Source organism: Equus asinus, chromosome 5, assembly GCF_041296235.1.
Source record: "Equus asinus isolate D_3611 breed Donkey chromosome 5, EquAss-T2T_v2, whole genome shotgun sequence".
Lineage (NCBI taxonomy): Eukaryota > Metazoa > Chordata > Mammalia > Perissodactyla > Equidae > Equus > Equus asinus.
Window position 1 is genome coordinate 49,925,676 of NC_091794.1, and position 25,927 is coordinate 49,951,602.

General features: G+C 40.3%; 2 protein-coding genes and 1 non-coding gene across 4 annotated transcripts; 1 reads left to right on the forward strand and 2 right to left on the reverse strand.

Moving 5' to 3' along the window:
• Positions 1-699: 699 nt before the first annotated feature.
• On the reverse strand, positions 700-15,762 carry MYNN (myoneurin). 2 transcript variants are annotated; one of them, XM_014846473.3, is made up of 8 exons: positions 15,100-15,762; positions 13,948-14,244; positions 8,271-9,064; positions 7,369-7,528; positions 6,054-6,232; positions 5,083-5,166; positions 3,954-4,040; positions 700-2,284 (listed from the first exon to the last, which is right to left on the reverse strand). In XM_014846473.3, the coding sequence occupies exons 1-8, from the start codon at positions 15,315-15,317 to the stop codon at positions 2,022-2,024; spliced, it is 2,082 nt and encodes a 693-aa protein (XP_014701959.3). In that variant the 5' UTR covers positions 15,318-15,762; the 3' UTR covers positions 700-2,021. The 2 variants fall into 2 exon arrangements, with proteins under 2 accessions (XP_014701959.3, XP_014701960.3); XM_014846474.3 differs by lacking the exon at positions 5,083-5,166 and having other exon boundaries at positions 15,100-15,752.
• Positions 15,763-17,049: 1,287 nt separating this feature from the next.
• On the reverse strand, positions 17,050-17,122 carry TRNAV-AAC (transfer RNA valine (anticodon AAC)). Its single transcript has one exon. It is a non-coding gene; the product is annotated as a tRNA-Val (tRNA).
• Positions 17,123-18,202: 1,080 nt separating this feature from the next.
• ACTRT3 (actin related protein T3) lies at positions 18,203-20,286 on the forward strand. Its single transcript, XM_014846472.3, has 2 exons — positions 18,203-18,708; positions 19,281-20,286. The coding sequence occupies exons 1-2, from the start codon at positions 18,509-18,511 to the stop codon at positions 20,197-20,199; spliced, it is 1,119 nt and encodes a 372-aa protein (XP_014701958.1). The 5' UTR covers positions 18,203-18,508; the 3' UTR covers positions 20,200-20,286.
• The last annotated feature ends 5,641 nt before the right edge of the window (positions 20,287-25,927 follow it).

Here is a 25,927-nt window from a genome sequence, read left to right on the forward strand (position 1 = left end):
GTCATTCTGGAAAAGCATCAAGCCATGTCAATTTAAAATAAAATTATTTTAGCTACGAAGCAGATAATGTGATGAAGAAAAAGCACTAATAAATCAACCTTAGCTACTCCAATCCACTAACACTAAAAATAATAATTTGAAGGCTAATCTATGCAAAGGCAAAGTGCTAATTACCATATTAGAACAACTTTGGTAACTACTGCCCTCATAGAATTATGACATCACTGTAGCAGTTTTAAAAAGAAACTTTGTTCATTAGATGCTTGGATTAATGAAGGTGTGAATTAAATATAACCTCTCCATTTCAGCAGACTTCTTAAAGAGGCTGTCTTTTAATTTTCCTTAATTTCTTCACATTCCAATAAATTCCTATTGAATTTAAACCAGAATAGATTAGTTGAACATTTTATAACTTTATAAATTGTATTTAAACCCAGTATATGAAGTTAGTACACATGCAGAATTAGATTTCTTAGATAAATAAATACTAAGTTTGATGTACATTATACAAAGGCAATATTTCACTCTATTCAAGTCAGTCAATCCCACTGGTGGCAACTTATTGTGAAAATGCTGAGTGTGCTGTGAAATGGTGATGGTCGCTACAGTTTACAAGAATTAAGTAATTTTATTATGCCCTCTAGTTGCTTCCTACGACTAGGACCCAGAGAAAATATGATTAAGAAATCAATACCAATAGAAAATACATTAACTTTATTACAGGTGTAGTTTAAAACCAGAAAACAAATAAGCAACAATTAACGCACAGCAGAAATAAGAAATAATGTCACCACAGTGTTTAATTAGCAGTATAGGAACTGACTTTGTGGAACTGGTAATTTAATGTCCAGAGATCAGGCAGCAAAATAAATCAATATGTGGGAAAAGTGGGGTGGGGAAGAATGGTAGTAAATATCAGAATAATCTGGAATTTTCTACATTCATTAGGAAGGAAGAGGACTACTGTGAAACTACAATAACAATCAAATGTGATTTAACTTATAAAATTTTAAAACAAAACTTACAGAAAACTCAAATATAAAATGTTTAATAAACAGGCTTTCCAATGTTTACTTATAATTGAAGTTAATTTCTTAACTCTTTATGTAATATAATGTATCAAATTCAGAAGCCAAGTGACTTATACTATGCATTAATTTTATATTTAAAAAATTCTTTTTAGAATTTAATATTTTAAAAAGTGCGTAACAGGTATAAGAGAGGCTTATCAAAATTTTCAAAACTCAGTATATTTTCCTTATTTCCAGTAATCTAGAAACCTATTAAAAACATAACCTAAATTCTGAAACTGTCTTTTAAGAAGATAAAAATGCCAAATATCTATTTAAAATTCATTTTTAAAAAGTAGTCTGATAACTCAAAAGTACTGACCATTGGTTTTCTCCAGAATACTAAGTTCTAAATTAACAAAAATTTATATACAGTTTTCCAGCTTTTAAGAGAAACACTTTTTGTTTCATTAGAAAAGTGACCTCCAATGGACTATATTAACAGAGAAACAGCACAATTCTTATTCAGTACTTAGATTTTCTTAGGCAGAAATGAAATTTTATTTTTTCCTCCATAGTTTATGTGTTGGTCTATAGGGCTTAGTAACAACAACACTCTTGGGCTGAGACTATCATGGATTTTGCTTAAATTTTGAGAGGAAGAAAATTTAAAAGTCCCACAGGTCAAAATTGAATCATATAAACTGACAGATTCCACTTCAGTAAATGAAAGGCAATTCTAAAATGCAAAATAAAAATGGAATTAAGGCAGCTCTAAAAAATAATAAAACTTATCCACCCAAAATAGTGCTATTGTAGTATATTCCTTAAAAAGCTGTGTGTATAATCTAGACATAAAGGCCAAATATCAAAACAAGCATTGCACAGTTATGATGCAGCATCAGGTCACAGCTCCAATGAACGGTAATTTAATGCGAACATATGCACCTTACCAGAGAGGTTTATGTTTGCTACCAGAGACGTCTTAGCAATTCCATAATCCTCACAAAGTCAGTATAATTGCTGTAAAAAAATCAATTGTGGTTCTGAATACCCATTCACAGTTGACCTCAACAACGTATCCGATGTGGGAGACTGATTATCTGTGACAGGCAGAAGCATGTGGTGGTCCTCAGTCCCAAGTGGAAGAGCTAGTGGTAAAGTCATATCAGAAGGCTTCACATCCAAAGTTTCTGATAATGGACTTTTTTGTATGGAATCTTGTTCACTCAAGGGATGATCCTCTATACTAGAATCTAGAATTTTATCTGCACCTGAAATGGAAAGGAAAAAAATTTACACCAAATTTAAAACCAGAACAAAAACCCCGAGGTAGACTAAATCCACTTACCATTCCCAGAACTTGCGTTCCAACCTCCACACCTTTACTCACGCTGTTTCTCTTCTGCTGATCTGCCATCCTCATTATCTACACAAATCCAGTATGGGACTCAAGACTAGGTTTGAGCACCAACTCCACTATAAAAATGGAGCTAACTGTCCTCAACTATGGTGAACTGCTGATCTATTTTATCACCCATTTGTCAATGTTTTACATAGTGCCATATGACATCCACCTGTCTTATTACTATTTCACATTCGATTTAGGTATGCCTTGAATCTTCAACTAGACTGTAAATTCCTTGAGGGTAAATGTCAAGTTATACTTCTCTAATTCCCTCAAAGTACCTAACAGTGCTATACACATAATATAAACTCTATTTGTTCATTCAATGTATTAATGAGTAGTTCATACCATTCTGTAAGTTCAAGTTCAGAGGTATGGCACTTTCAATACTTTCAGAAGTCAGTAATTCTGCTCTACAGAAGGGAGTAATTATCACACTAACGTGTAAAGATACACTTTTGCTTTCAAATTTTCCACTAGCTTCACCATGCTCTTGTCATTCCAAAGTACTGACAGGATTTCAATTTCATTATCCTCATTGGACAAAATTGTACATTTGTTTTGATAAAATTCTAACTCTCTGTTCTTGCCAGACTGCTCTTCAGTTCAACCAGCCAAGAATATAGCCTGTGCCTTCTTATCCCAGTTACTCTCTTCTTAATGTTTGCTCTGCCTGGGATGAACCCTCCCTTTCCCATCTGTCCTTTGAACTCATCTCCACCCTTCAAGTTCCTAAAATTAAGCCTTTCCAATCTCTCCACAGAAGGACTTAATCTCTTCTTCAGCACTTCTATGTCTTTACGATGTCGTACATTTTGTTCTGTGATCAGTTATTTAGAGTCCTGGTCTCCCACGCCAGACTGGAAGCTCCTCGAGGACTAGGACTCCACCTTGTTCAACTTCATACACCCTGCACAGTTACGTGGACTTGAGGTATTTAACAAATGTTTGTTGAATTAATGACTACAGTTTTCTGATGTTACTAATTTAATCCTTACAATGTTTATGTTTACTATCAAAGACTATCACCTCTACACAGTTAGAGACCCAGTGTTTTGTTTCTAATCATGACAGAATATAACAGTAAGCACAGTAACTTTTCAAGGATTCATTTTAAGCAACAGACTTAAAATTCTGTAGTCTGGGTTTCCATTTTTATACATGAATGACAACAATCTGGGGCTCCCTATTTCCTCTCATATATTTCTGGATTAGTGTTCATGGTGCCCCTTTCTCCACATAACTACAGTAAACTCTACGTAACCCAGACTCTAGTATGGGAAACAGAGATAAATAGTTTGCTTATGTATTCCTTCATTCTTGAAATTATTTATAAATTAGGTTTTTAGAAGGTCAATATGGAAAGAAATTCCGAGTGAACTTATCTGCAAATTATAAAGCTACCTTCCTCATATGTGTATATCTAGTTTTTAAAAATATATATCTAATTTAAACTGTTATAATGTGCATCTCAACATTTTAAGGAATAGCACCAATATGAGAGCACTAAATTTTTAAAAAACAAAAGCATTTACCGGAATGGACTTTTGTTTTGTGCTTCTTTAAGTTTTTAATATCTGTGTAAGAATTTCCACATAATTCGCAGATAAATGGTCTTTCTCCTGAAAAACAAGTTAAAAAGTTTAAAACCTCAATATCTCAGAAGCTGCTAAGACAAAAACAGCAATGTTCATGAACGCAATGCAAACATTATTATACTGTTTAAATTTAGTTTCAAATTACCAATTTAATCACTTGATTCTAATATAGTAAAATGGAAACCTCTATACACATAGGCACTCTGTAGCATCACCATTTCAGGGAAAATTGAGCATCTTCATTAACAGAAATTTTAAACTAAAAAAAACTTACTCTTTTATTTCTATCAGACATTTAGTGAGTGCCGATTATATGCCAGACCCTGAATAAGAGAGATAGCTAGGGGGAAAAAATACATAACCATAGTTTCTGCTCTCAGGTAGCTTACAAGTTAGAAAATCCTTAAAAAATACTCACAAGATAAAATGCTACATAATTATAATTCTTCCGAAATAAGAACTGTTCAATGCTTTATAATGTAAATTAAGGAGCAGGAGAATATAGCAGTTGCCAATAAATTTATTAAATGTCTACTAGGTGCTGCTCACACTACTCTAGATAGGAATTATGAGGAATAAACTTTAAAAAGAAAAAGTCAGAACAGTACATTTTCAAAGTGGTGTTTTCCTATGTTTTAAAAATTTTTGTACATTTAATATTTTCTTCATACTACTTACATGCTTTTACAATAAACATGTATTAAAATTTATTCCTAAAACTTGCATACTGAACACTGTTTAATAAGAAAATCTGATACTGTCTTGGTATTATCTATTCTTTTTCATTTCTTGGTTTATCTGTGCAATTTAATCAAAATCATTGAAAAACTACTGATCTGGCATATTTCTTAGAAAATCTACACAATTCTTGACCAAATTTAATTCACACTCCAAACAACTAAGAAAATGAAATAAGCGAATAAAAAGTTGATATTTAAACATTAAAATACTGCTATAGGTAGAGTATGACTAGATACCATATAGTCCATAATGGTTTAAAAGTCAAGGTTTACATAAGAAGAAATTAGAGAGAACAAAAAATAATACGTTCTCCCTAAACACAGACCTGTATGGGATCGAAAGTGTTTGTTGAGCTCTCCTGAGGAAATAAAACTTTTCCCACAAATACCACATATGTATGGTTTTTCACCTAGATGGAAAATAAAAGATAGCGAAGTGGTGTACTATACCAATATAATATTTATCAATTACAATAATCTAAAGTAATCTGTTCTAAAATATTTAAAGTAAAACCTCTTTATATTGTATTTTAGAGGTATTTTCAGTGTAATCCAACTTCAATGAATACTGGTAATTATTTTACATGTCATGTAACCTGATGCTTTTCATATAATCAAACTTTATTTCTGCAAATGTCCTCCTGGTGCACTAGAGTTGGGCGAGAAGTTTGATTTTTATATGATTAAAAACCTGAAAATTCATCAATCCATATTTCAATTCTTGCTATCCTCTATATTATGAAAGGGGAATAAAATCATTTAGGAAAGATCTATGAAAAAATGAACCCTACAAAAAATGAACATCTTTGAACAATGGAATTTGCTTCAAAATTGATGCTCTGCATTTGAAGTATGTTTAATTTGCAAATCTTAGAATGCCTGTGTAGGAAAAGTCCTAAGAAGTTATAAAATCAATGCTCTACCCAAACCCAGCCCCACCCCTTAACTTCACTCTATAGTTTTATCTAGGGAAAACGAAGCTTCAAGAGGCTAAGGAGTTTTTCTGAGGTCATAAAATAGGTCTCAACTCAAGTTTATAGAGTGTCAAAATTATCTGACTTTTGTATGTAAGTGACATGATAAAAAATTTCATCTACCGTGTATTATTCTAGAAAATGTCTGCTTTTATATCTAATATTTATGTGAAAATCATAAATATAAAAAGCTTCAAGAAGCACAAACACAACGTATATAACTACAAAGTTTATAATGTACTTTCTGTAAAGGCTCAATTTCCCTTCTTCTTTTATTTCTAACTGCCCTCATTTTAAGCAGTCTCTCTGTGTCAAATTCTTACCTGTATGTTTTCGAGAATGAGTGATAAGAGAACTAGAGACAGCAAATGCCTTCCCACAGGTATCACACACGTAAGGCTTTTCTCCAGTATGCCTTCGAACATGATAGGTCAATGTGCTGGCTTGGGCAAATCTCTGTCCACACCTATCACAGACATATGGTTTCTCTCCACTATGCTTCCTATTAGTAAATAAATATAAAGTTATGCTGGTAAGTAAAACAATTTGGGGGTCAACCTATATAGCAAGCATTTTTCATACAATTTTTGATAAAGTATTTTATTTTATTTCATGTTAACAGACCCAGAATGTGTATTTAAACAGTTTCAATGTATACTGTCAAAAATAAATGCTTTGATTGTTATCAAAACATTAGTTCTGAGATCAGTTTAAAAAGTTTTGTCCTCATCTTTATATGGTTCTCAACTGCACCCCTAATACTGCAGGCAATTATTTTCGCTTTTTTTTTTTCTCTTCTATCCACATTCATTCTCTTGGTGACCTCATCCAATGTTAACACTTTAAATTCTATCTATATGACTGATAACTCCCAAATGTCTATCTTCAGCTCAAACCAGTTCCCTGAACTCCAGACTTAGAACCACCTGTCTATTCCACATCTCCATTCAGATGTCTAACAGTCATCTCAAATTTAACAAGATCAGAACTCTATTCCTAAACTCCTGTACTCCAGCTTAAACCGCTCTATCCACAAATCTTCTCCATTTCAGTTAATGGTTATTCCATCTTTTCAGGTGCTCAGGCTCAAAACCTCAGAATCATCTTTGATTCTATGCTTGCTTGCTTTCATACTCCACATGCAATCTGTACAAAATTCTGTTTGTTCTTCCTTCAAAATATGTCTAGAATCTGACTACTACTTCTCTCTTCCACAGCTACCACTCTGGCCTGAACAATCATCACTCTCATTTGGGTTTTATCTATAGCTTCCTAAATGCAAACGATTTCCACTCCTGCAGTCCTATAATCTTTTCCTAAAATAGCAGCCAGAGTGATCCCCTTTAAATGCAAGCAAGATCACATCATTTGTTTCTCAATCTCAAGAATAAACTTTATAATGGCCTACAAAGCTTACACCATCCGGATGCCCTATCACCATTCTGATCTTATTTCCCTCCCTCGCTTATTCCCCTCTAGCCACCATGGCTTCCTTGTGGTTCCTTGACTGTGCTACAGATAGTGTACGGTGGAACCACAACCAGAACGCTACTGTCCTGCGTTCTAAAACAGTAGTCTATTTAAGACTATGGTGAATTGCAGACTCTAAGATCAAACAACTCTTTTTTTTTTTTTTACCTTGCATGAATCTTGAGATTGCTAGAAGTTGCAAATTGTAAATTGCATACATCACATTTATAGGGTTTCTCCTCACCATGATGCATGCGACTATGGAAGACCAGCTGGCATTTTTGAGCAAATCCTTTATCACACAATTCACATTTGTATGGCTTCTCACCTAAAAGAACAAGTAAATAAAATTTATATTTAGAAGGAAATATTCTGTTTTAGTTGCTTAAGCCATATAAGTTTTCAAGAGTTCATCAATGGTACTAGTTTTGGTATTCAGAAAATGTTAACTGCTATAAGTAAAAAGGCAAATACGATCTCTTTTTCCAGAAGGACTACTGGAAACACTGGTAGAGTTTAAAGAAATTAGGGCTTCTCAATTCACAACGGTAAAAGAGGATCAATGAGAGATATACATATTGCATCTTAAAAAGTATAACTCTAAGTGTACCAATAAAGGTAAATATAGAGGCTGAGGAAGGAATGTATGTGCAATTGTAATAAATGTGTTTAAAAGTTGACAAAGTCTAGGAAGCAGGTGGTGAGATGTGCTGGCAAATCTGAGAAGTGGCCTGAGTTATAATTACTTTTTCTCTTGGTCAGTTTTACTATCTCTGTTAAATACTTAGCAAGTTAGAACCAAGTTTGTGCTTATTTTAACTATGAGGGAAAATGGTATAAAGAGCTCATGTATTGGGACCTCAAAATATCAGTTATAATAAAACAGCATTAAATACTTGGTCCCAATTACAAAGAAATTTTCAAGTCTAATATGCTAAATACTTCTATGAATACAAGTGTTAAGCAAATTTTGGTCACAAATAGTCAACACTGTATATTAATATGTTCTCTATAAAAAATATTTCAGTCACAGTAGAAAAACAATTATATCTCCTACAAACCAGTCTTACCTGTATGAGTTCTTACATGTGTTTTCAGCTGGTTACACTGGGTAAATGCCTTCCCACACAAGTGGCAGACATAAGGTTTGACTCCTTTATGTATTCTCATGTGCCTTCTCAAGCTGCTGGCTTCTGAAAACACTTTCCCACATGTGTTACACATTGGCTTGGCTTTGGAATATCTCTGATCCAGCTCTTCCCCAGAGCTCTCCAGCTCATAAGAGTTCTTGACACTGGCGATATTAGACATAGAGTGTTCTTTGAGAGCACAGTTTGGCTGTGATTTTCCACGCTTCCGTTTTACTGTAACAGTTTGCACACTATCTTGTGTTGGAAAAGTATTTTCCACAACTGATGTCAACTCAAGTTCTGAATTATCATTTCTTGGTGCAACTTGTTCTATTCCAGGTGTAGACAATTTATTTGCATCTAGGAATAATTCAACTGATGCATTTTCTAAAATGTCACTGGGATATTGCACTGTTTTGTTCTGTCCTGTTTTCTGGGAGTTGAAGGCCTTCTTCTTTTTTTTAGTTTGAGATGACCTCTTTGCTAAAGCTCCTTGTTTAGGATTTGCCTGAACTAAATCTGAAGACGCTTCTGATTTCTCCCGACTATTATAATCTCGTAGAGTAAGAAGACAAGTCTGTTGATTCAATTCAATGTTTCCAGTAATACTAGATATCTCTGTAGAAGAGGGATTAGCAATAAAAGCAAAATCTTCCATCTTTATTTTACATTTAGTGACCACCTCTTCCACTTTGAGATAGTCAGCAGCCTGATGAATTTCTTTAACATTCCAACTGTAAGGAAACAAGGCTAAATGACAATATTCTGATCAAAGAAAAACTGTTTTTGAAACAGAGCTGCACACATATTTCAATGTCTTTTAAAGACCAAATGAAACAGAACGATGAAAAACATATAACTAAGAGAATAAATTTACAAAATTCATTCACTCAGAACAATGTTTAGGCAAAAATCTCCAGTTTTACAGAACTTGAAAAGATGAAAAATAGTGGTTATTCATAGCTACCCACATACCACTACAGAAAAATAAAATGATAAAATTTCTGCCTGTTTTAAAAAACACTTGGAACACAAAAGTAGCTGCTGGCAACTTACTGTCTCCTCCCATTCATCCCGGGGCCTCTTTGGATAGCAACCAACTTTTCTGGATTGGCAACAGGAGGAGTCTAAAAAAAAGTGTTTCCTATTATCTTCCTCTGCTCCCCTGTGAGGGACTTTAACTATGCTTCTCAAACTTTCCTGTGCACGTGAATCACCCAGGGACCGTGTTAAATGCAGACTCAGATGCAGTAGGTCTTTGGTGAGGCCTGAGACTCTACATTTCTAACAGACTTGCTGGTGTTGCCAGTGCTGCTGGTGCATCACTCACACTTGGAGGAACAAGGTTTTAGAATGCGCTAAGTTCCTTCTAGCAACCCTCCCATTGTTTTGTACATGATACTCAATCCAAGTTAGCTGGAGAGTTTGTCATGTTAGATTTATATAAAAGACTTAAGTAACCTTGTTCAACATTTAATGTTTACTGGGCATCTGCCATGTGTGGTACTAAGAGGGATATTAAGAAACATCAAATAGTCCCTGCTGTCCAGACGTTCACAATGTAGGGAAAGGTGGTCTCATTACTCTATCAGTGGCTCTGGCATTACCAGCTGAATTAATTAGGGTAAAGCAGCATTTTGGCTGCTTCAATTTTCTTAGCTGTAAAATCAGAGTTCAGTTGGTATTAACACTAAAAATATAACCCTTTTATTTATTTAAGAATGGATACACGCACACAACACACCCATACACTCCCTCAAGTAACTTTCCTACTTGCCATTTTACCCAAGTTTTAATTCTTCAGGAAAAAAAAACTCTCTTTCCCCTCTTGATTATATGTATGAGCCAGAAAAAGGTTTTAATCATAGCTGATAATATAAACATAGTGCTATTAATACATTTTTATTAAAAAAAGAGAGTAAAATTTGAAAGAAAATTAAAAATAACTAGGGGCCGGCTCCGTGGCCGAGTGGTTAAGTTCGCGCGCTCTGCTGCGGCGCCCCAGGGTTCAGATCCTGGGCGCAGACATGGTACTGCTTGTCAGGCCATGTTGGGGCGGCGTCCCACATCCCACAACTAGAAGGACCTGCAACTAAGATATACAACTGTGTACGGGGGGGTTTGGGGAGATAAAGCAGGAAAAAAAAAAAAAGATTGGCAGCAGTTGTTAGCCCAGGTGCCAATCTTTAAAAAAAAAAATAAAAAAAAATAACTAGTGTTCTGAACCTCTCAGATCTTTGAGAGTATATTACAGAATCTACAAATCTCTACCCATTTTCTCATCATCTAATTAAACCTGCTTGCCTCAAGTGCCACCTGTATGTTTCCTTTTTTAAAATTTAGCATTACAATGGCTTTTTAAAAATTGTCTTTTATTATACACATAATCATTTTTCAGCGATTAAGTAGATGTACAGGTTAGTTTGGAAACCTAATCACATGTTATGGGAACATTTTATTCTCTGGGAAAAGCTCCTAAACACACTACAAATAAACTTTTGGAACATAATCTGTTTGCAAATTGAGTCTTTCCCCTAGATAAGAAAACATACTTAAGATATTCTTTTCTTACGGTCTTTGGCTATAATTTTGGAATATATCACGAATGATTTTTTAATCAACTTAATTCTCCATTTGCAAAGATATAGAACAAATGCCCCAAATATAAATACAATCTTATTCATCTTTTATACAAAATGTTTTCTGCATGTATATAGCTTTGTCACACTCTCAAAATATGTTTCTTCTTAAGCATTTTTAATTTTCTTACAGAATCTACTATTAAATTACAATAAATGAGATACATGACTACAACAAAAACCAAATTTACTCTATCACTTATTATACTTAGGTCTCAAATTATAATTGCGCTTAGTACTCCATGAAATGAACCACCAAACAGATAACAAGGTCAGGCAGCGTTTAAGAGCAATACAAACTTGCACTGAGTCACGCACTAATTGCTCAACACAGAAACAGTAATTCATAGCAATTATTTATCTATCTCATAGACAGCCTGTAATCTCAGTTACAGCTAAGAGAACCAATCAGCATTTGTTTCTGTCAATAAGTCATTGGCCTCTGTTTGCAAGCATGAAGTTACAGTGCTTGCAAACTGCTTTCACCTTTTGAACAGTCACTGAAAGTCATTTAATTACAGATTGCCAGGTAGACGGTTATATGCTTTATATAAGATGGTCTTTTAATCCTCAGGACATGCCTATGAAATCTATTATATCCTCATTTTACATACAAACGAAGGAGCAGAGGTCCAAAGAAATTAAGTATCTTGTCCAAGATCAGAGTGTTAGAACTAAGATTTGAGCAAGGTAACCTGGCTCCTGAGTCCATTTAATTCTCTATTATTCCGTTTTCTTAATCACTAAGTGGTAAAGGCTTTCTAGTTTTGGTATAAAACTTCTCTTACACTTTTGAGTGGGCTCAAAAAATTAGCTCCCCAGCAAAGATAAGTACCAAAAAAGATGAGCAAGGGCCAGCCCAGTGGCACAGGGGTTAAGTGCGTATGCTCTGCTTCTTGGCGGCCTGGGGTTCGCCAGTTCGGATCCTGGGTGCAGACATGGCACCGCTTGGCACACCATGCCGTGGGAGGCATCCCACATATAAAGTAGAGGAAGATGGGCACGGATGTTAGCTCAGAGCCAGTCTTCCTCAGCAAAAAGAGGAGGAGTGGCGGCAGTTAGCTCAGGGTTAATCTTACTCAAAAAAAAAAAAAGATTGAGCAAAATGTCTGGCTCCTTCACATTGGTTCTTTGCATGAAGGCTCCAAATAAGGTGCTCTTCAGTGTGTTCAAATCAATTCAAGATTTTTCTGGCAAAATTAATTGAGAAAGGGAAACCACTAAATTGAAGATCAACCAAAATACACTGGTTTTGTTGTTACTTTATATAATGTATTCTAAATCTTTAGCTGAGAGGCACTTGTATAATCAACTCGTCAGTAAATTTATCATGTGAAATTAATCTACGATACTGCTTTGTTCCTTTAACTGACTTATACAGAACTGACTCAAAGATTTCATTACAGCAAAATTTAAAAATAATTCCAAAATAGCATGAATGTTTCCTGTTCAACAGGATTAAGGAACATCCTGATTCTAGGTTTTTAAAGACGTATGTTTCCATGATAAGCTGCAATGTAAAAGAGAAGGAAGAACTGTGCTTAATGTGGAGGTGCATTACCTATAGAGAGCATCTGGAAAAGAACGGAAGAGCATTTATCAAAATGTTAGTAGTTATCAGTGGGTGGCAGAATTTCAGGTGTTTCCTTTTCGTTTTTTCCTAATTTTTCTCCAAGAAATGCGGAATTAAAGGGGGAAAGGAGGATAGAGAGGAGAAAATAAAGGAAGGAAACTAATGTTCATTAGGAGGTGGGCCTTCAAGTAAATCCTCTATCTTCACAATAACACCAGGGTAGTTGTTATCATCTCATTTTTACAGATGGGGAAACTGAGGCCCAGAGAGGTTGCATCTTGCTCAAAGAGACACAGTGACTGACAGGCAAGATCTAATTCTAAGCCCATAATCATTCCATGTCAGAAGATTAAGATCTGTGTATGTTCACACTCTCATAAAAGCTGGAAGAAAGAAGACAGGAGTAATTTGATTGGTTCCTCTTTCCTTTTATCCTCTCCACTATTCCGCCCACAACTAATCAACGCATTGGTATTAATCTCATTACACAGTTCATTATGTATGGGAGACACGGTGCCTACACTATCAGGTTCCTCAGAACCTACTTTTTCCCCCCTTCCCAAAGCCCCAGTCCATAGTTATATATCCCAGTTGTAAGTTCTTCTGGTTCTTCTATGTGAGCTACCACCACAGAATGGCAACTGACAAGTGGTGTGGTTCTGCAACCAGGAAGCGAACTCAGACCGCCAAAGCAGTGAGAATACCAAACTTTAACCACTAGACCATCAGGGGTGGCTCAGAACCTACTTCTTGTTAGTGCAGTGACAGCATTAAGCATCTTAGAGAGGCATTCTAGCACCTTGAACCTGACTTAAGCATTAGTACTCATAGCTTTACAGACATAACAGGAGTCACTGCCATCTACATTCCAAAGAAAGTTCTTTTCCTGGATCAAGATCAGGAAGAGGTCTTTCACACTGCTATCTATCGTTGGAAATGGGAGCACTATTAAATGAACACAGAGGTTCTTCCTTCTTTCTCCATCTACACTCACCCACCCCAAAGATCTTAAGAGGCAGGGAATAGAGGGTGAGGGGAAGAGAAGATCAGAGGAACATAAAGACCAAAAAGCAAGGGGAAACTGGAATTCACTTAGAACTCATTGTGTTTGATCTTCAAGTTTACATAGCTGAAATCCCAGGCTTTGTTTCAGCAGATAAATCAAATGTGTCAGAAACAAGGCTTTAATCCTATTAACATCTGTGTTTTTTGTGCTTAAAAAAACGTAGTCTGTTCATTCCAAATCAGTGATACTGACTTCTTTATTGAAACAAAACAAAAATATTGTGTGCATCAACATTCGAAGACTCTGAGTTCAGGGACTGACTGGAAAAAACACAAATCTACTTTAGCTCTAAAGACTATTGACTAGCTTTTATAAGTGAAAATAAAATGTGTACTTTACCTGTCAAGATTTAAAGTTCCTGTGTATATAAATTCCAACAGTTTCTGAAATCCATCAGCCTTCACCTGACTCTGATCAAGAAAGACATTGTTCTCAGAAGTGCTTCTGTAGATCGCACCAAAATACTCACTGAACGAGGCAAGCACATTCCTATGAGCTTTAAACTGGAATTCCCCAATCACTACGGTGCAGTCACAAAGAAAACCTGCTTCCCGTTGTTTGTTCAGTCTCTCTAAAAGGTGCTCACAGTGGTGCGAATACTGCATTTTGATATCAGAATGGAATTTTACCCTTGTTCTAAATAAAAGACAAAAAGAAATAGTAAGTCAGTTTAACCCTAAGTTTTCATCAAACATTTCACTCAAGCAATTGGTGAGGGGAGAAGGGACACAGAACAGAACACGAACAAGTCTAAAATCAGTTCTCATCTTATCCCCCACAAAAATTCCTATCAAACAGATATGGCTAAAAATGCCGACGGGGTAAGTGCTTTTCTATCTTCGATTCATCTAGGCCAACTAACACAATCCTTTGGATAGGTCAATAAATGGCGAGGACTAAAAACATTTCATGAGCTGGAAAAAAAGGACCGCAAAATTTCACGCTTTTGCATCAGCTGAATCTTCAAATTTTCAAGCTCAGTAGGCATGCATATGTTAAGGAAAAAATTAACAAACCACTAAGACATGATTCCCTGGGACAGATGAGGAAAGAACACGGTACGAGTCTTTAAAAGTGCTTTCAAGTCACTGAAACCTGTTAGCTTCCGCGGTGCACAGCTGCTTCCAAACGCGAGGCGGGTGGCCAGGGGGCGGAGAAAGAGCAGGGCCAAGAGTTGTCAAACGTTCTGTCACTCGCCCCGAGGAGGCCACACCCTCCTTCCCCGGCTCCACTTGAGGTGGCATCGAAGAGTGACAACCAAAGCCGGTCTCTCCCGGCTTCGGCCGCTCTGCCCTTCGCCCAGCTCCCACTCCTGCGAATTCCCACAGCGCAGGTTGCGGCCAAGGCCAGCACCGGGGGCTGCCTCGCCCGAGCTTCCCACGTTAACACCTTCGCCCCGACCTGAGCTCGAACCCCAAGGAGCCTGCGCCGCAGTGGCCCGGGGTACGGAGAGAGCGGGGATGGCGGGCGCGGGGTGAAGATAGAACTCACCTATAACAACCCAAAGAGGTACACAGTTTCTTCACTCTCTCTCCGCCATCTTGGAAGGACGTCACCGCGCCACGCTCCGCCTCTCCCTTCTTCCTCCACGGCGACGTCACCTCCGGCTCCGGGCGTCCCGTGGCAACGCAGGAGGCTCTAGGACCGTGAAGGTCCGACGCGGGCCTGGGCGAAACAGCCTGGCCCATGGAGACCCCCCGCGCTGGCATGCCTGGGGCCCACGGAAACAGCAGGCATCATGGGCGCGAGGGCTAAGGGCTCACTCACAGCGCCCCTTCTGTCTTCCTCCTTCTGAGCATTCGGCTCGGCCGACAGTCAGCATCTCTCACTCGGCCCGCGCTGAACCGCGGACCTCTTCCCAGGAGCCCAGTTTTGCACTGCATGCTGGGGCTTGTAGTTGCTCGTCTTCTCCCGTCATCCTCCCCTTCCTCAGGGCCCCACGAGTGGGAGCAGCTGCTTTGTGTTCTCCAGCTCTCGATCATGGGGAATTTTTGAGCTGAAGCTGATCACCCCTTCTTAGTTGACGAACCCGAAAGCTCTTGGGACCCCCCTGGGTTTTGTCTGCATTAGCCAACAGTAGCCCAGTTTCCAGGATACCCTTACCTGGAGATAGAAGTCTGAGACGCACAAAAGCGGAGCAAAGCAGCAGCGCACACTGAGCACGCGCAAGGTTGGAGGAAGGTGGGCTTTATACCGGAAAAGGTTCTCCTGCGTCTGGACCAGCAAAATTTTAATACAATTATTTACATCGAGTTCAGATTTTGTGCAGTGAAAGAAGATGTCAGTTATCCGCGTAATGTACAAAAGGCGCAGAAATAGTAAGATCAGTCGTGCTGATATATTAGGGTGGATTCTTTACTAGTACCCGCACAGTATAAATCACAGAAAACCAAAACTTCAACGTTTTTTCTTGTTAAAAGTTGTGTCAGGACCATGGGAAATTTACTCGCGACTTTATTTTAAAGGACAGTCTCAACTTGCATTTATTCTTTTCTTTTCTCCTGAGATTTTTTCCACCAGATTCTGTTTGCTCTCTTTATAACTTCTTTCCTCTCAGCAAGAATCCTATTTGTGAATAAAACCACAAACTGTTGTTTATCAGAAAAACAATTAAAAAATTTGAGGCTGGTTCTTTCTTGATTTCATCTTTCTAATTTTCTTTTTGATCTCACTTTTATTTTTGTTGGAACCCTTTTCGGTAATTCATTAATTCAGAAATATGAGTCTGTACCAGGTGTCAAGCACGACGCAAGTATATAGAATAAGAATAAAACATGGTCTCTGGCGTTTAGAGAAATCTGCAATCTCAAGGGGAAAACAAATGGAAAACCAAATGACTTGCAATACAAAGTGCTCAGGAGGCGACAGGGCTATTTTTATAGTGTTTGGTCTCCCTTTCTGGGGTGTACGTTACATTATTTTTTCAGTATCAGGTTGTGAGTTGAATAAAAAAAAATTCTTTTGAAGTCTCGGGCACTTCCACGTGGCAAGCCGTCAATAAAAACATTTGGGAAACAGATAAAATGACACCCAAGTTTAAAGTTCAAATCCCCAAGGTTCTGCAAGTTACTATCAAGCTTATGTCTTTTATGAAATCTTGCCGTTTGGGATAACATGGATGGACCTTGAGGGTATTATGCTAAGCAAAATAAGTCAGGTGAGAACAGCAATTACCATATGACTTCACTCGTATGTGGCAGGTAAACATAGATGTGGAGAACACATTGGTGGCTACTGTAGGGGAAGGGGGCGGGGGAGGGCAAAAGGGGTAAAGAGGCAAGTGTGTACGGTGTCGGATAGCAACTAGATTTTGGTGGTACATGATGCAGTCTATATGTGTCAAGATATGATGTACACCTGAAATTAAAAACGAACGATTGTGTCTTTACTTAAACAGCCAGCGTGATTGATGAATATCCCATCATCCAGCTAGGAAAACGTTGTTTCCGCCCGGTTTCGAACCGGGGACCTTTCGCGTGTTAGGCGAACGTGATAACCACTACACTACGGAAACCCAGCTGGTTGCAAACCCTTAGAAAGTTCTGATATCGATACTGTAAGTGAAGTTCACAAGCTCATCATGTCGAGTTAAACAAGGTTAATGTAGTTTTTAACAGAAAGAAAACAGAAAAGGGAAAAGAACCATTTGTCCAATTGAACATTGCTACTATTTCAAAAGTTGGAATGTGTGCACTTTTTTTTAAAGCCTCTTGGGTACCACTGTAGAAATCAAGCGCCCGCTAGTTGCCCTTCCTTCGGGTACCCATTCTTTTATGGGAAAGAAGTCTTACGTATCTTTTCCCCGCGTCGGGATGCAGAGAGTCCCCGGCGAGTTGCGGGGTGTCGGCGGGTCGCGCAGCACCAAACCCCGGAGCTGTTACTCGGTTAGCGAGAAAGCGGCTCTTTCAGCCTCTGGTGGAGAGAGACGTGTAAATAGCTTTTGAATTTCCTCCCTGCTTCTGTAGACCAGCCAGAGGTTCTAACTTGCGTGTTTGTTTTAAAATCCTCAGAGTGTGCAAATTGAGGGGGTAAAAAAAATCAGACACCTAGATGCAGTTTTTGGCACACGATGTACTTAAATTTTTCTAAGCCTGAACTTCATTTAACTGAAGGACTATCACTTTGCCTGCAGAGGCAGACACGTTCTTATGTCGAGACCAAGAATTTTTAGAGAAAGAGAATGAGCTTCCGTATTACACGGGGGGATATCCCGATGAGATTGCTAAAAAAATTAAAAAGCGAGATGCTGCCCTTTTGGTTTTGAGTACATTTTGCTTAGAAACCACAGAAAAGAAACACAACAAAGTATTGCCCAGTATATAGAGACAATAATAAAAGTATTTAAAATCAATTTAAATCCTAGCATTTTTTTCCTTTCTCTTTTTAGAAGTTGACGAGGGTTTCAGAAGCACAACTTTTCTTGTCAAATCTTTCCACCTTTTCCTGGTTTTAAGGGAGCATTCCAGAGCTTCTCTCAGGCCCCAGAACAAACATCTATTAACCAGAATTCAAAGGCCTTGGGAAATAAAACTGTTTTTATGGCTCATCGAGCTGTTAGAGAAAGCCTCTTGTGAAGGGTTAGGTTTGTATCTTTGGGGAGGAAAATCAGTGTTGTTGATAGTGGTATTCCCGGCTTCCCAGGGGTGGGGAGAGGCCCAGCCCCCACGAGCACGTCGCGCCCGCAGAGTCCAAGGTGCCTGGGCTCCCTGGCCCCCGGCCCGCACCAGCCAGGCTCGGCGGGGCCCCGCCAGGGCCTTTGTGACGCGGCGTTCCAGGTGGTGGGCCCCGCGCATCCCTGGGGCCTGGCAACACCGCCGGGGGCTGCGCCGAGCGCTGTCCGCTCTCCCCGCGCGGCCTGCAGCCGGGGCGGCCGCAGCGGCCGGGCTCCGGAGGCGGCGGCATGAGCTACTACCAGCTACCGGTGGTGATCGATAATGGCTCGGGAGTGATCAAGGCGGGCCTGGCCGGCTCCCGGGAGCCCCAGTTTGTCTACCCGAACATTATCGGCCGCGCCAAAGGCCACAGCGGGTCGGCCGAGGGCGCGCTGGAGGTGTGCGTGGGCGACCAGGCGCAGGACCGCAGAAGCTCGCTGTCCATCAGGTACCGCCGTGCCCCCGCAGGCAGGGCCGGGGTGCAGCGGAAGGAGCGAGAGCCCAAGGGAGGGGCGCAAGGATGAGAGACAGGACCAGGGGCGACCAGCAGGAAGGTCACAGCCAGCCTGCGTTAGTGCAAACGCGCGGACCCCAAATCTCAGAGGGTACCAAACATCTAAAGAGGGAACATTGCTTGCTCTCTGCGTCTACACAAATGTATCCAAACGTGTAAAGTTATCGTTCATAAAATACGAGTTCATTTAATAATGTTACTTAATTCAAGGTACCTTTGTCATTCGGGTTATTTTCTTCAATTAATTGATGCTAAAACTGCACTATTGTGTGAAGATTTCCCTTTTTTTTTTTTTTTTAAAGTCAAAAGGGTCTTCGGAAGGGGGTAAATGGAAAGCAAGGAAAATTGCAGAGGAAGGTAGTTGTGCTAACTATTCTCTGAGAGAGTGTGGTAGTCCCTCCCTATAAAGGGATACTGGTAATAAACATGGGGATTAACTCAGGTTTGAGCAGAGTAGAAACTAGAAGAGTTAAAAGTTGCTATTTATCTTATTGCTCTTCCTACAGCTACCCAGTGGAGCGTGGTCTCATTACTTCCTGGGGAGACATGGAGATCATGTGGAATCACATGTATGACAATAACCTGAAGCTAAAGCCCAGTGAGGGCCCAGTCTTGATTACAGAGCCAGCCCTGAACCCACTGGCCAAGCGGCAACAGATCACTGAAGTGTTTTTTGAGCAACTGAGGGTTCCTGCCTTCTATATGTCCATCCAGGGGGTGCTGGCTCTCTTTGCTGCTGGCCTCACAACTGGCTTTGTGCTGAATTCAGGTGCTGGGGTTACCCAGTGTGTACCCATCTTTGAGGGTTACTGTCTGCCTCACGGTGTCCAGCAGCTATTCCTGGCAGGCCTTGACCTCACCAACTACCTCATGATGCTGTTGAAGGACCATGGCATCATGCTGCTTAGTGCTGCGGACAGAAAGATTGTTGCAGATATTAAGGAAACCTCTTGTTACGTGGCGATGAACTTTGAAGAGGAAATGGCCAAGAAACCTGATTCTATAGAGAGAGTCTATCAACTACCTGATGGGAAGATGATCAAGCTCCATGACCAGCTCTTTCGTTGTCCAGAGGCCCTCTTCTCTCCACGTCTCATGAACCTAGAGAGCCCTGGCATCGATAAGATGTGCTTCAGCAGCATAATGAGATGTGACACAGATCTGAGGAATTCCTTTTTTTCCAATATTATCCTTGCTGGGGGATCAACTTCTTTCCCTGGTTTAGACAAGCGGCTAGTGAAGGATATAGCAAAGATGGTGCCTGCCAACACCCCTGTGCAGGTGATAGCTCCCCCAGAAAGGAAAATATCCGTGTGGATGGGAGGCTCTATTCTTGCATCCCTGTCTGCCTTCCAGGACATGTGGATCACTGATGCAGAATTTAAAGAAGTTGGACCCAACATAGTACACCAAAGATGCTTCTGAATACACATAAAATGGCTAGAGGAAAATGTTTTGAGTATATGTGACAGAAAACTTTTGGGAATTAAATGTTTCTGGGAGAACAAAGTATTTCAATTGTTGGAATGTTCATGTCTCTAGTGCATTTCTATAATGGGAGAAAATTATGGTGAAGCAGTCAAACAACATGTTTATTGAGTAGAACCAAATTAAACGCTAGAGGAAACATTCTTCTTGACCTTGGAGATCTTACATTTCCCTTGGAGAGACAGCAATTTGTAGTACGAAATAATATGTGCCAAATGGGTGATATAGATTTAATTTTGTCGGAGTTTATGGAAACAAGGTTGCTATGAGGAAAGATTTCGTAGCTGAGGTGTGCCATCATGGATGATAGATGGGGGTGGGGGGGAGGGGAATCCAGAAAAGCATAATGGAAATGAGCAAGGGACTAGAGTTGAGAATGAACAAAGCATATTCAAGGCATGTTTAATACACCAGTTTTGCTAAAATGAAGACTTATATAGAGCAGACTAAGCAATGACTAGGAAGGCAAATTAAGGTTTTGTTCAGTGTCCTAAGGCAAAGGGGAACAAGTAAGGACTCAAAGGCAGGAGACATAAGGAAATTAAGTTAAGATGAATGTGGTGGTAGTTTGGAGGGTAAGCTGGACTGGGAAGGCCCTGGAGATTTGGTGATCAGTTAAAAAGTTACTGCTCTAGATATAAAGCAGTCAAGTCTTACACTCAAGATTATAAGCAGAAGGAATTAAGAAATTATGAAAAACTGACAAGTCTTGGTGCTTAATTAGATAGATATGAAAGAGAAAGAAGGGTCTGAAATGACCTGGGTAGCTGAGAGAATGATGGCAGGACTGACATAACTCAAAATATTTAGTATCTGCTCTATGCAAAGCACTGTGCTAATTGAGATTACTAAATCCGCAGACAGATCCTGTCCTTGAGAAGCCAGCAGTTAAGTCTAAGAGGTGAAACTCATACCTTAATTACAATGATACAAAGTAGAAAGTGATTTAGTATCCTAAGACAAGTACAAAATGCTCTGGGGCTTCCTAGGAGGGAAAATACCTCGAGGGCAAGAAGACTTTCTGGTATGTAGATTTAGCTTTGAGGCTGGGCTTGAAGGACAGCTGGAGTTTAAATCGAATGGAGGGCCCTTCCCTCTGAATTTAGGGGCAGCATATGTGGGTTTAGGTCCAGGCCCTGCCACCTACTAGCTGTCTGACTTAAGCAAATTGTTTAAACGATTGTTTGAAGATCAATTTCCTCCTCCATAAGTGGGGCTGCTAATCCCTATCTGTCTCACAGGGTCATGAAGTTCAAATGAGACGATGTCCCTACAGGCACTTTTAAAATACAAAAAATATGTTATTTTTTGCTTATCGAATTAGATAATTTATAGGTCCAGCTCATGCTGCTTCCTCCAGAGTCAAAATTGGTTGTTTCCTGCAGCACATTGTATTTCTTGTACTGGTATTGACCACTTAATTTATGCAGTCTTCTCTCTCTTGATAAGGTCTGCTTGTCTTTCTCCCTCACTAGATCTGTTCCTAGAAGACAGGGATTGTGGGCTTTCTCTTTTCATCTCTGTCCCTTCCTTGATGCCTTCTATGGTGCACTCCCAGTAGGTATGTAGATATATATTGACCATGAGCACAGTGCTGGCAGAGGGAACATTAGGGAAAAGCTTCTAAGGTGCAAAAATGATGGACATGTACAAGCAGCAGGACGTAACTCAGTTTGACCTGAATCAAACATTTGTGAAGTGATTGTAAGCAACACTACTCGATTGGATAGGGTGTAGAATATGATTATCTGAGGGCAGTTTGCACAGTTGATGGTGCCCTACTAGATTCACAAGCACTGTAGAGAGAAGGATCCCAAGCTCCTCACTTAAGAATTCTTAAAGAGCTTTTTTCTAAAAGAAAATAGGGCTAACCATACATTTATCTAATTTAAACTTCGACATCCCAGAGAGATGGGCAAGACAAGTATTCTTCCCATTTTACAAATTAAATTAAGATTTAAAGAGGTTAAGAGATTTAAATGTAAAGCAATCCCAAAGTAGCTTGCTAGGTTAGGTGGGTGCATAATCTTTAATCTTGGTCTTTTAGGCAGTTAAACCAAAAACTAGTCTGGATTATTCTGTATAGACTGTAGCCTCTTCCACAAGGTCATAGATGATTCTTTTCAGGTAATCCAGGGAAAGGGCACACAATGTGAAAATTCCTTTCAGTTGTATTTTCCCTGATCTTAAACCGTCTCAAATCAACCCCTCTAACGTTTTACTTTTCTCTCAGATTGGGGCGCCAGTAACTCCGACTCCACGGAGTTCACCCAACTGAACACACAAGTCTAACTTTTAAGATCAGCCAGTTAAATGAAAAACAGCCTTAGACCGGCCATTATAAAAACCCGGTACAATTTATGGTGGACCGTTCCTCTTAAAAATGGAGGTTAAAAAACCTGATTATGAGACAACAGTAAAGCAAAGTCAATGAATGAAAGCCTTTATTTCCTATTAAAGGGAGATGCGGTTAATGTTAAGATTAAGAATGAAGTAGTTACACCTAATAAAACCCATCCTCTGCTCAAAAAGTTGAAGAAGAGAAGGCCTTCTAAGAAGAAGGGAGCAGGACAGGAACACGTAGGCAGCCGAAGCGTCTGGTTTAGTCAGTGCTGCTCAGGTACGTATATTCCTAAAGCTCCCTAACAAACGTGATGATCAGAATTGAGAATCACTGTTTTTGTCTCCCCAGCCCTAAGATTTTTCCACGAATTCCATTTTCTTAATACAGTAGCGTGCACCGCGCCTGATCTGTAAGGGAGAAAAACACCGCTCGGAAGCACTGAAGGTAGTTTTCACCTTTAAAGAAGGTCGGAAGAAACGACCCGAATCTTCTCCCGAATACCGTGGGGGAGGGGCGACGACCGTCCTCATGGCCGGAAATAGAACTTTTGAAAAAAAGTTCGCGAGGGCGGCTCTCGCGATAGCTCCGGCAGGCGGGCCTCGGCCAATGGGCGCGGGCGGCGGTGCTCCCTTTATAAGGAGGTGCGGCCAGGCACGCGGCGGGTGGGGGAGAGTGGGTCTGGGCGGGGCGGCGGTCACGTTTTGTCTAACCCTAACTGAGCTGGGCGGAGGCGCCGCGCTTTTGCTCCCCGCGCGCTGTTTTTCTCGCTGACTTTCAGCGGGCGGAAAAGCCTCGGTCTACCGCCACTTACCATCCAGTCTGGAGCAAACAAAAAATGTCAGCCGCTGGCTCGCTCGCCCCTCCCGGGACCCTGCGACGGCTCGCCCGCCCAGCCCCCGCGCCCCGCCTGGAGGCCGCGGTCGGCCCGGGGCTTCTCCGGAGGCGCCCAATGCCGCCGCGAAGAGTTGGGCTCTGTCAGCCGCGGGTGCCTCGGGGGCCAGGGACGAGGCTCTGGCCGCAGGGAGAGGAACGGAGCGGGTCCCCGCGCGCGGTGCGCTTCCCTGAGCTGTGGGACGTGCACCCGGGACTCGGCTCAAACACGTGCAGCCTGCTGGGGGGCTGCGGAGGCGCGGGTCCGCCTTCCTCCTGGAAGGGAGACTCTGATCGTGCGCCACCCCCCTCCCTTCGCCGCCGCTGGTGGGCCTCTGGACCTCGGATCTGCAGATTGGACCTGGGTGCGTGCAGATTGGCAGGACTCGTCAAGCCACCTCCAGAACTGGCCCAAATGAATGGGCAATGAGCCGAGTAGCCAGCTAGCCGTTCGTGCCTGCGGTTTTGTATCCTATTAACCCTCCTCTGGTTTTGTTACCGTTTCTTGTATCAGATCGTAGTTCTTGCAGTGCGGTTTCTGTTGAGGTTTTTGCCTCTCCCAAAGGAGATCTCGACCAGTTCCCTCAATCGGGTGTGAAAGAGCAGTGATTTTTTTTGCGAGATGGTTAAACGTTTCGTTAAGTATTTGTTAACTAGAAGATGTATGTTCTCAAAACAATGAAAGATGTTCTTTCACGGTCGTTGCTTTTCATCTTATTTGCCTCTGCCTTTGGATGCAAAGTATTAAGTGGTGACAGACGGAAAAGAAATTTACAAGGAAAGCTGTAACCCCTACTTCCCAAAGAATTGGGTTTGGTTTTCTTTCAGAAAAGAAAATAAGCTGAAGGCCCACTGGGTTAAAGGAAACAACCGTCGGGCTGTTCTGCCCACGCACCCCCAAAACCTAACTCCAGGCTTGCGTGTGGATTCGTGCCAAGTCAGTGCCGCCTCCTTAGAACAGCGATTCTGGCAGCGGTTGCTGGCAGAGGCCAGCGGCCTGCGTTATAAAGGCAAATTTTCAGGGTGGTACCCAGCCCACTCCTGAGGGGTCAGTTAGGAGTACCTAGTCAGTAAATTTGTGAAAGTGTAGTCTACAGCATCTCAGCCTATTACCTAAAGTATAGTCCCTCAATGTTGTCTAACAAATAAAATTCCTACCCCTGTTATAGTTAAGAAATGTGAAAAAACTGAACTGCGCTGTTGCTAGTCACGTTGTCTAAGTAAGAGGGGAAAAGTTTTTTCCCCAGTCGGCGTGGGTTTGTGGAAAGAACACAGGGTAAGTAACTGAATGAAGCTCTAGTTCTGATTGTGCTGAGGATTTTTCTAGATTCTTGAAGTAACTCAGCTAGCTTCACTAAGCTTCCATTTACTCAGAAGGTGATCTTTCAAGACTTCTTGAAGGCTGCTGGGGTTCCTTGAACTACGAAGACGGTGAATGGATGTCTTTTGTTCCTGCTCCATCTAGCGGTGCGTTTGCTTCTTCACATGTACAAAATTGGGGCCCGAGGCAAGGATGGCTGTCTACTGGGAGTGCTTCTTTCTCTTTTTCACTTTGAAAAAGAAGATAGTGATTTAATAAATACAGTTTAAAAATAAGCCTTCAGCTGTTGTCTAGTTCTTATATTTGAAATCCCCTCTCTGACTAATGTAGACATTCCAGAGGAAAATTCTCAGTATTGTAAACACTTGATATTATTTTTTCTGTTTTGGCGGAGCAGTTCTCTTTCTTAAGTTATATAATTTTGGAGTAAGAAGCTGCCATAGAGGTTATCCAATGAGATAATTTCTCTGAAAACCTTTTGTAGATAATAATTATGGCAAACGTGACTTCTTGCTACAAGATTTACGTCCCTCCGGCAGATGAAGAAACTCCCTTGCCTAAGTTAATTTTTTGGAGAGTTGAGACCAGCAACTAGGTCCCCCCACTTCCAGTCCAGTGTTCTGTCTACCGTGCGGCGACTTACTGATGCATTGGCTTACCTCGGAAAGATGACTAGCGTTAACTCCTCTATTATTTTCTAGTTTAAAATAAAACCCTTAAACAGTTTCTTGCCTGTGAGCTTAGTTTCAGTCCCCCGCCTCCTCTTCTGCCACAGCCTTCTTTGATGTGATTTTGTGCTGGAAAGTCCAATGTGTGTTTCACTATTTTACAAGTACGGTTGATTCTTGTTATTTGTGGTAGTTATGTTCTAGAAAGTCACGGTAAACACTGAATTACTAAGTACTGAACCATTTGTCATAGGGGAAATACAGGATTAGGTTCTTGTGAGCCTCTAGTTTCAACGTTTTCATCGACAGGTCAATGTGTAGTCTTATGTGTTTTTCTGTTTAAAGACACCTTATTTAATATATATTATTGATCTGTTAATATGAAACTCATGTCCAACAGCACTATAACTCATGCCTGTACAGAGCTTATCTACACAATGTATTTTCTCTCTAAGGCGCATC

What these genes read in the sequence shown, in the direction of transcription:
- MYNN (XM_014846473.3), bottom strand. Translation starts at nt 15,317, where the DNA reads ATGCCAGCGCGGGGGGTCTCCATGGGCCAGGCTGTTTCGCCCAGGCCC. An exon ending in ACATGTAAGAACTCATACAG is followed by an intron (nt 7,529 to 8,270) that starts GTAAGACTGGTT and finishes TTGTTCTTTTAG; the next exon opens with GTGAGAAGCCATACAAATGT. An exon ending in AATCTCAAGATTCATGCAAG is followed by an intron (nt 6,233 to 7,368) that starts GTAAAAAAAAAA and finishes ATTTACTAATAG; the next exon opens with GAAGCATAGTGGAGAGAAAC.
- ACTRT3 (XM_014846472.3), top strand. Translation starts at nt 18,509, where the DNA reads ATGAGCTACTACCAGCTACCGGTGGTGATCGATAATGGCTCGGGAGTG. An exon ending in AGAAGCTCGCTGTCCATCAG is followed by an intron (nt 18,709 to 19,280) that starts GTACCGCCGTGC and finishes CTCTTCCTACAG; the next exon opens with CTACCCAGTGGAGCGTGGTC.